This window comes from Nicotiana attenuata, unplaced genomic scaffold, assembly GCF_001879085.1.
Source record: "Nicotiana attenuata strain UT unplaced genomic scaffold, NIATTr2, whole genome shotgun sequence".
Classification (NCBI taxonomy): Eukaryota; Viridiplantae; Streptophyta; class Magnoliopsida; order Solanales; family Solanaceae; genus Nicotiana; species Nicotiana attenuata.
In genome coordinates, this window is record NW_017670290.1 from 177,394 (window position 1) to 187,982 (window position 10,589).

At 38.2% G+C, this 10,589-nt stretch overlaps 1 protein-coding gene across 1 annotated transcript; it reads left to right on the forward strand.

Moving 5' to 3' along the window:
* The first annotated feature begins 915 nt into the window (after positions 1-915).
* LOC109237321 (DNA-binding protein SMUBP-2) lies at positions 916-10,589 on the forward strand. The gene is made up of 7 exons (XM_019403616.1): positions 916-1,955; positions 2,518-2,826; positions 2,918-3,201; positions 6,408-7,439; positions 8,435-8,603; positions 9,001-9,158; positions 9,981-10,589. The coding sequence occupies exons 1-7, from the start codon at positions 1,208-1,210 to the stop codon at positions 10,221-10,223; spliced, it is 2,943 nt and encodes a 980-aa protein (XP_019259161.1). The 5' UTR covers positions 916-1,207; the 3' UTR covers positions 10,224-10,589.

The window sequence follows — 10,589 nt, forward strand, 5'->3', positions numbered from 1 at the left end:
TTTTCAAAGAATCTGACATCCCTTGAAGCAAATACTCTTTTACTACTCAGCTCCAGCAACTTGTATCTTCTTTGATCCTGAGGATATCCCAAAAACACACAAGCCTTTGCTCTAGACTCAAACTTCCCTTTATTGTGAGCTAAAGTAGAAGCAAAACACAAGCACCCAAAAGTCTTGAGAGAGTGATAAGTAGGTGGTCTTCCAAATAACATCTCATAAGGTGTCTTTCCCTTAAGAACTCTAGAAGGAAACCTATTAATCAAATAGGTTCCAATCAGGACACACTCACCCTAGTATTGGAGTAGAAGCTTTGACTGAAAAAACAATTGATGTGTGTCACGACTTTATTGATGCGTGTCATAACAAATAGTAAGAGGTGGGTGGAAGATAAATTTGGGAAGATTTGCTGTGTAAATATTTGGGCAAAATACAAAGTGGTTGGTCAAATATAACTAATTGCATTCGCTAGCCAAAAACCATATAAAATACGTATGTTATATATATATATATATATATATATATATATATATATATATATATATATATATATATATATATATTATATATATCGGCTATTATTCTTGGAAAGGACAAAAAAAATATACATTTCTCTAAACATTATAGGGGTTTCTGAAAGGAATTTAGTTACAAGTAGGATGGCAAAATATTTATTTATTATCATGCAATACAGACACGGTTGAAGGTTGTTTATTTTTTTGACAATTGGAGCTGAGATCAAAACTCTGTTGGTTTAAAAACAAGAAAATTCCAAAGGGGCAGCCAAAGAATCTCCGTCCCTAAAACGAGTCCACACTTTCCACAGCATTTTTCACAGGCTAAGAGGACAGAAAATGAACACGTTGGACAAACAGAGGTCACAAGCCCTCTTAACTATAGAATCCCAAATACCCAATAGAAAGACGTGTTCAGAGTGAGTTCAGATCTTCTCTCTCTCACAAAATACTACTTGGACCCTTTCTTAGATAACGACTTTCCATGGCTTTCACAGCCTCTCCTTTCACCACGACACCATTTACCCTAAAAAATCTCCACTTGTATCTTAATTTCCTATATTAACTGCCTCCATCCTTAGCCTCATATCATTACTATTCACACTTCCCTTAATATCTTAAATACTTTTCAAGAATCTTGATTTTTTTTTCCTACTTCATCAATGGCAGTCTGATCTGAGTATTTTCTGTTCAGGATGCAAGTGAAACTACTAAAGATGGAATCTTTATGCAATTCCTGTGGCAGTATCTCCACTTTAGCTCCAAGCTGCCTCACTCTCCGCTTCTATAAAAAAAGATCCAATCTTTCTTCTTTCTTTGGCTCTGTTACTCTTTCCAACCCCAAAAATCGCATCTTTCTTGATTCCTCCATATCCTTCCCTAATTACAATATTCAAGCCAGCTCAAGTAGTGGCACTAAGTCCCTCAGTCCCAGAAGAAGAAAACCCAAGAATGTTAAAACTAGTCAGATTCCTGCAGTTACAACAAAAGGGTCAGTGGTAAAAAAGACAGAGAAAATACAAGAATGTTCACAAGAGGAGAGGGATAGTGGGCCGGTTAACGTGCGAGCATTGAATGAAAATGGTGACCCAATGGGGCGTAAAGATTTGGGTAAGTGTGTAGTAAGGTGGATATCACAAGGGATGAAAGCTATGGCTACAGATTTTGCTACAGCTGAGATGCAGGGAGAGTTTACTGAGGTTAAACAGAGAATGGAACCAGGATTGACTTTTGTTATTCAAGCTCAACCTTATCTTAATGCCATACCTATGCCTCTTGGTCTTGAAGCTATTTGTTTGAAGGCCTGCACTCATTATCCTACTCTCTTCGACAACTTCCAGCGCGAGCTTAGGGACGTTCTTCAGGACCTTCAGCGCAAGTCTTTGGTCCAAGATTGGCGCGATACTGAGTCGTGGAAGCTTCTCAAGGATCTCGCCAGTTCAGGTAACCCCCTGAAATTTACTCCATTTGAATTCATATTATATGACATGTTTGTCTGGAAGGTTTATGTTATATTAATAGTCGTAGTATAGTAGTGAAAGAAAGGGATTAATCATTGAAAAACTACTCTTTGTGTTTCATTTTATATGATGATGTATGACTGGACATAGAGTTTTTGAAGCAAAAGAAAGAATTGATACATAAGGTAAATATATATAACAAATCAATACTCCTAAATTCTTGTGTCTGCATCAGGTCATGTCATTCCTATAACGGCATTTCATTAAGGGTTAAATGACACTGTTAAAATCACATAGCTTTAAATATAGAAAAGTGTCAATCTTCTTGAAATAGACCAAAAAGGAAAGAGCGTCCTGTAAAATGGATTCTTGGAAGTTTTATAAAGCAATATTATCAATAGAATGGTGTCAAACTATTTAGGACATCAAGGAAGATAAGATTTTTATATAGGTTGAGAAAGGAAGAGCATTTTTTATTTTTTTCTACTCTGACTGTGGGTTCGCAGATTGATGAGCTTGTTTTTTCTGACACTGTTTACTTGCAGCTCAGCATAAAGCCATTGCAAGGAAGACTTCTCAACGAAAATTTGTTCCTGGTGTAATGGGAATGGACCTCGAGAAAGCCAAAGCCATGCAGAGTAGGATTGATGATTTCACCAACCGGATGTCAGATTTGCTTCGAATCGAAAGGGATTCTGAGTTGGAGTTCACTCAGGAGGAGTTGAATGCTGTTCCTGCACCTGTCTTAAATTCCGAGGAACAGAAACCATTTGAATTCTTGGTTAGCCATGCTCAGCCCGAGCAGGAACTCTGTGATACTATCTGCAATCTGACAGCAGTTAGCACGTCTATAGGTGAAATAACTTTCTCTAACCACATGGATGTCTGCCAATGTGAATTACCTTCATTGAATTGGGACATGTTTTTGTCTTTACCAACACACAGGATTAGGTGGAATGCATTTAGTGTTGTTCAAATTGGAGGGAAATCACAGATTGCCTCCAACTAACCTCTCACCTGGGGACATGGTTTGTGTCAGAACATGTGATAGTAGAGGTGCTGGCGCAACTTCTTGCATGCAAGGATTTGTGCACAATCTAGGGGAGGATGGACGTAGCATCAGTTTGGCTCTCGAGTCGCTTCATGGAGATTCTACCTTTTCCAAGCTCTTTGGGAAAAATGTGCGCATTGATCGCATTCAAGGATTGGCTGATGCACTCACATATGAGGTATATTTCGGTCCTTCAATTCTTCCTGGTTATATTTCTTGTTACAATCATATTGAAAAGTAAATGTGTAAAGCTATGTGGAAAGGTGAAACTAAATGGTTAGGTTATAAGGAGAAATAATTTAAGTACGCGATTAACCTAATTAATTTTAATGAGGAAAAACTGTAAGGGGTCTACCAAGTCCCTTCGACGTCCCAATTCTTCCTCTTGGTTGATCTTAGGAGGGAAATGCACACTCCATTGGTGATCCTCTACATTTTGTATAAAACATGTTAAATATTGTTGTCTTATGATTTTGAAAGGAAAGAATTGAGGTTAAGCTTGCTGTTCCATGTTCTTCTGAATTAAGCTATGTTGTGGAAGTGTTCTCAATTATTGAATTTTCCTTGATTAAAAGGTTCTTCTCCATAAATCATTGTTGCATGTGGCTAGACATGTGGCAATGAAAGTGTATAGTTTGATCCTCTTCGCTTAGCGGACAGAGAGACTGGACATAAATTGCCTAAGTTCTACTTTTTTAAGAAGCTCATACTTCATTTCCAAGTTTTAGGCCTGACTTTGAAAAACCTAAGAAGCTCATACATTTTCTTTTTTAATAAAAGCAATTATTTCGTTGATTTGGGAGAAACTCCTGTATTAATTGACGAGACGAGGGCCGGTGTTAACGAGAGATTGGAGGTTTGGAGACAGACTCTTGAGACTAAGGGTTTCAAATTGAGCAGGTCTAAGACAGAGTACCTGGAGTGCAAGTTTAGCGCTGAGTCGAGGGAAGTAGGCGGGGACGTGAGACTTGGGTCACAGGTCATCCCCAAGAGAGATAGCTTCAAGTACCTTGGGTCGATGATTCAGGGGGACAGAGAGATCGACGAGGACGTCACTCACTGCATAGGGGCGGGCTAGATGAAATGGAGGCTTGCATCTGGAATCTTGTGTGACAAGAAAGTGCCACCTATACTCAAAGGTAAGTTTTATAGAGCTGTGGTTAGACCGGCCATGTTGTATGGGGCAGAGTGTTGGCCGGTTAAGAACTCTCATATCCAGAGGATGAAAGTAGCAGAGATGCGGATGCTGAGGTGGATGTGCGGGCACACTAGGATAGACAAGATTAGGAATGATGATATTCGGAAGAAGGTGGGCGTCGCCCCTGTGGATGATAAGATGCGGGAAGCAAGGCTCAGATGGTTCGGGCACGTGCAGAGGAGAAGCCTTGATGCACCAGTGAGGAGGTGTGAGCGGTTGGCCGCGGTGGGTACGAGAAGAGGTAGAGGGAGACCTAAGAAGTATTGGGGAGATGTGATCAGGCAGGACATGGTACGACTGCAGATTTCTGAGGACATGGCCCTTGATAGGAAGGCCTGGAGGTCAAGCATTAGGGTTGTAGGATAGGGGTAGTAGAGCTTTCCTTACTTCATAACGGGGGTGAGGTGGGGTTGGATTAGGGTTGATCTTGGATGGCTTGCAGTTTATGTTGAACCCACACTAATTCTTGCTGTTTAACTTAGCCCGGGCCTTAGACTCTGGTTACTGTTATTGCATGTCATTCATCTTTTGGTTTTTATGCTTCTGTTACTATTACGGTTTCTACCGGAGTTGCTAATGAATTCTCTTTTCTTTTCTTGTTTTTTATTTCCGTCTTTCTGAGCCGAGGGTCTATCGGAAACAGCCTCTCTGCCCTATCGGGGCAGGGGTAAGGTCTGCGTACACATTACCCTCCCCAGACCCACCTATGTGGGATTTTACTGGGTAGTTGTTGTTGTTGTTGTTGTTGGGAGAAACTCCTGTATACAACTAGTAGCAAGAAGCTCATACTTCATTTCCAAGGTTCAGGTATAACCCTAAAAAACCTATGTATCAGCAAATACTTATAAATCTTGAATGACCTTCTTCCACTAGGACTGCTTTGGTGATTGATACTGTAGAATCAACAATGCATGTACTGCTTTTTGTTCTCATAATGTTCTAAGTGCCTTCACCATTTCTCTTTTTTCACTTTCTTCACTTGTTCTCTTTCTTCTTTATGTTATCCTAGTATTATCATTTCATGCTATGCTTTCTGGTAGAATAGAAAGCTTCATCTAAGGAAGCCATCTCTATACAAATGTCTTTGGCTGTTGTCTCACCAATCTAACCATCCTTTGTATCGATAGAGTACCTCGGAAATGGAAATAAGTAAAAGGGGCTGGTTTTGCTCTCTTATTTTACCAGGGTTGTTGCTAAAGTTTCATAAGTTTGGACGCTTACATGCTCATGGAGGCTTTCCACAACATTACTCCTTATAAAGGGATTTCGTATACACCTGTGAGATTCCAGTTAGTTTAGATGATTGACTGCTTTTTATAGAGAATCACATTTATCTAAGATTCAAACTTTTGTATTCCTTATCAAAAAAGATTCTAACTTTTGTATATCCACTGCAAACAGGAATTCACCTATATAACAGTACAATTATTACCTTATCAAGAAATTGGAAGACTCACTGAAGCTTTACAGGCACTTAGATCTTAAAAGTAAATCCTGCGTGCCTTTGCATATGACCGTGATGTGTGAAAGTTGTATATGATCAATGCTAATGTGCAGTTCTTGATTATCTGCTGGTTAGTAATTTACTATATATAATCATGGATCACCATAGGATTTCTTGTGCTAGGTTGTCTTGCATATCAATTTTCGTTGTTATTTCCATATTGTTAGTAAGGGAAAATGACTTGTGGTACTCCTTAAGTTAACAAGACATACAAGATCAACTTATTTGTGGAGTAAGAGTTGTATTTGACACAAATAGAGGATTAAGTTTGATTTGGCTCTTTATCTTTGGTACAACAACAACGACCCAGTACAATTCCACAAGTGGAGTCTAGGGAGGGTAGTGTGTACGCAGACCTTACCCCTACCCCGAGGGAGTAAAGTGGTTGTTTATCTTTGGTACAAGATGTTTGCAATATTGATTTTTGATAGGTGTTGCCGAATGTTTTATGGTAACTTCTGTCCTCCTTGGGTCATTATTATTCATATCGTGACAGAGTAATTTTGTATAAAAAAGTTTTAGATTTCTTGCGTCTTTACAAATGTTAGATAGAGTAAAACATTATATTCTGTTGAATTAGTGAAATGTTACAGCATCTTTTGAGAATTCTTGACTTCTAATCAAGCTTGAGAAGAAAATAATTTATCTTAGAATGTGGTATTCACCCCTTTCTTTTTGGCAGCGCAATTGTGAAGCCTTAATGATGCTTCAGAAGAAAGGCTTCCTGAAGAAAAATCCTTCAGTAGCTGTGGTAGCTACACTTTTTGGAGATAAAGAAGACCTTGCGTGGCTCGAGGAGAATGGCATGGCAGATTGGTCTGAAGTGGAACTTCCTGATTCCACAGACAGAAAATCATTTGACGCTTCCCAGAGAAAAGCAATTGCATTAGGTTTAAACAAGAATCGACCTATCATGATAATTCAAGGGCCTCCTGGCACAGGGAAGACCGGTATGCTGAAGGAATTGATTTCTCTAGCTGTTAAACAAGGTGAAAGGGTGCTTGTAACTGCACCTACGAATGCAGCTGTCGACAACATGGTTGAAAAGTTGTCTGATATCGGACTCAACATTGTTCGCGTTGGAAATCCTGCACGTATATCCCCTGCTGTAGCTTCAAAATCTTTGGCTGAAATTGTGAATACCAAGCTGGCTGATTTCCGAGCAGAGATTGAGAGGAAGAAGTCAGATCTTAGAAGAGACCTGAGATATTGTCTTAAGGATGATTCTTTGGCTGCTGGTATACGTCAACTTCTGAAACAGCTTGGAAAGTCCATCAAGAGGGAAGAGAAGGAAACTGTGAAAGAAATCTTATCAAGTGCTCAGGTTGTGCTTGCAACAAACATTGGGGCAGCTGATCCACTAATTAGGCGGCTGGACACGTTTGATTTGGTTATTATAGATGAAGCTGGCCAAGCAATTGAACCATCATGTTGGATACCAATATTGCTCGGAAAGCGTTGTATTCTTGCAGGAGATCAATTCCAACTTGCTCCTGTGATCCTTTCTAGAAAAGCATTAGAAGGTGGTCTTGGAGTTTCCCTACTGGAGAGGGCAGCTGGTTTGCATGATGGGATGCTGTCTACAAAGTTAACAACACAGTACAGAATGAACAATGCCATAGCTAGCTGGGCTTCAAAGGAGATGTATGATGGATCCTTAATATCATCTCCAACCGTTGCTTCTCATCTTCTGGTGGATTCTCCTTTTGTCAAGGTATGAAACACTTCTCCACTTTCACTAGGATTATAACTTTATGATTTACATTCTTGTACCTTGTCTGCCTTTTGTTCTTTTCTAAAGTATAAAGGAGGATTTAGGCTCCTTTCTTTGTCATTTCCGTAATGTAAAACTTAATGGCTTTTCATGAATTTCTTCATGCACGTCAAATATTATATAGGAATGCATAAGTGTAGAGGTTAACATATAGTGCAGAATATCTGTGCCATTGGCAATGTTCAAATAGGATGACTTTTCCAGTAGGAATTTACCTTTTCGAATTACATGATTTTATGAAATTTTGTATGGACCGTAGAAGATACACTTTTAATGTAAATGTCATTAATTCTACCTTGTGCCTAATTTCAAACACGGTGTTATAATTTCAACCTGCATATGAAAGAATAGATACGTAGAACTCTAAACTTAAGATTACAATGCTTCATACTGTTAACCATTTGAAGCAATTCATCTTACTTTCCAATAGTTAGAGAGGGGATTATCCATTTAAGATCTGTAACATGATCGCTTATGTGCGATCCCAATTCTTTTTTTTCTTTCCGGGCCAAATTTTATAACCACGTGTAGATGTTCTTGTTTTTGTGTTGGCAGTGAGACTTAACCTCTTTGATATCATGGAATTATGTGAACTACCTAATCTTATAGTTTAAACCATTAAATAATATTTTGGCCTAAACTCCTCAACACCCATAATGTCTTTCTGCATATTCCTTAATATCTGTAAATCTGAACCTCTCTCCCTAACATTTGTTTACTGATTCTAGTATGCAATACATATTATGTTTAGAACTAAAGGTGCTGCTGAAAGCTTTACTGTGGAGTTACCATTTGGTTTTGTTCTTGGCACTGCATTAAAACATTGGGCAGGGTTATTGCTTGTTTGAAACTTTAGCATATTGTTTGACCAATAAGTAAATGGTTATATAATGCATTCCGTTAATGATTTTAATTCTTGTAATTGCTGCTTGCAGCCCACATGGGTTACACAGTGTCCGCTGCTATTGCTTGATACGAGAATGCCTTATGGAAGCTTGTCAGTTGGTTGCGAAGAGCATCTGGACCCTGCTGGCACTGGCTCCTTTTTCAATGAAGGGGAAGCAGATATCGTTGTTCAACACGTCTTCAGTTTAATTTATTCTGGTACATGTTCTTTACTATTAGTTTTCTCTGCAAATAATAATTGTAGATCCTTTATTTTCCCAGAAAGTATTCATAAACAAAACTTGCATGATAAGTGTTTCTGTGGCTCAAGCGACTGGACAACATACGGATTCATTGAATTCAATTATCAAATATCTTGTTATGTATCCTATCCATCCATCAAAATACCTAGCTTAGGTGAGATAGCAGGACTGATGACAACTTTGTATTCTCTTATTATAGCTTAAGATGCATCTTTTACGTCTGAGATGAGAGAATTCTTTTTTATTTACACTTGGAGAATATGCTCGTACTTTCTACCTTTGTTTCTTCGTATATCATAAATTAGTATTCACTAGCCAAAGTAGTATCAGTTATCTTAAATTATCTTGTACAGGTGTTCCCCCTGCAGCAATTGCAGTGCAGTCTCCTTATGTCGCTCAAGTGCAACTTCTTAGAGACAAAATCGATGAGCTTCCAATGGCCACTGGCGTTGAGGTTGCAACCATTGATAGCTTTCAAGGCCGTGAAGCAGATGCTGTGATTATATCCATGGTAAGCACTATGCTGTCACTCCACTCATATACATGTTGACATGCTTCTGTGGATGGTTCTTTCATTTCATTCTCATCTCTGCCTTATAAGGATCAGTTTAATTAATTAAAGTTCCTAAAGCATTTTTTTGCATATTTAATCTTGGAGGCCTGGTTTCGAAGTGTCCTAGAGGAAATTTTGTGCTATCCTCTGATAATTAGTAAAAAACAGTAATTTCTGATTGAATGCTCAGTTACTATATACTAAGTTATTTGGATGGGAATGACTATGTATTTCAGTTTCATATACTTGATTAAGTAGTTAAAGTCATTCCCCAAACAGCAACTTTTACCAGGGAAAGAGGAAATCAATCTGAAAACTTATATACATGCTTCAAGTTTCTGTTTAGTAGAGAGGTAGTTTATTCAGTGTGCTAAATAGTTTCCGTTACCTTGTATTAATTAGTGAGTTGGGAAGACCATCTTTTTCCGATACAATCGTAGTTATGATTACACTGTAAGGGGTTTTGGGCTTCTTATTTCTCCATAGATAACTTCACATATTGGAAAAATGTTTACATAATCCTTATTTAGACCTTTGAATATTTCTTATATAGTCCTGAAGTTGAGGCTATATAGGTGGCTATGTTTTACTATTTGATTCTTTCGCCGAATGCATTTGACAATGGCAAGTACCTTCAACCTTACCGTAGCTTGTACAACAACAACAACAACAACAACAATAGATCAACTTCATGACTATGCACTTCAATGTATATTGTTCAAATATTGAGAAAGAGAGTATGTAAGTGCACGCTTATATAATGTTGCTTTGATAATCCAGGTTCGATCCAACAATCTAGGAGCTGTTGGCTTTTTGGGAGACAGCAGGCGAATGAATGTCGCCATAACAAGGGCAAGAAAGCATGTAGCAGTTGTCTGTGACAGTTCAACTATATGTCACAACACATATTTGGCGAGGCTGCTTCGCCATATTAGATACTTTGGCAAAGTAAAGCATGTCGAACCTGGTAGCTTTTGGGAATTTGGCCTTGGTATGGATCCAATGTTGCCTACTGCCAGTTAAGTTGGAAAGAGTTAACCAAGACCGAGATTTTTAATGCTTCTTTCAGACTGGTTGATGCCCTGGTTGATCTGCAACTTATATATTCAGGTGCTTCAAGCATTTCAGCTTTTTGACCAAGAGGACAAAGCTCAGGGTAATTTTTATTTGTATATATAATTCAACGAAAACTTTGTGAAAGTGTACATATATATATATATATATATATATATATATACATACAGCTTCAATGTCTATATACAATTCTTGATTGTTTAACTCCTGTTAGTGATTTCCTTTGTATTTGAATCAGCATAAAGATTATATGTTAAATTCACTGACTGCAGGAGTTGTACATATATGAAATGAAGTACTTTTTGGGAGCTTTTA

Bases quoted from the DNA above. Each gene is read 5' to 3' on its own strand.
- LOC109237321 (XM_019403616.1), top strand. From the start codon at position 1,208: ATGCAAGTGAAACTACTAAAGATGGAATCTTTATGCAATTCCTGTGGC. The intron at 1,956-2,517 runs GTAACCCCCTGA...GTTTACTTGCAG, and splicing joins CAAGGATCTCGCCAGTTCAG to CTCAGCATAAAGCCATTGCA. The intron at 3,202-6,407 runs GTATATTTCGGT...TCTTTTTGGCAG, and splicing joins CTGATGCACTCACATATGAG to CGCAATTGTGAAGCCTTAAT.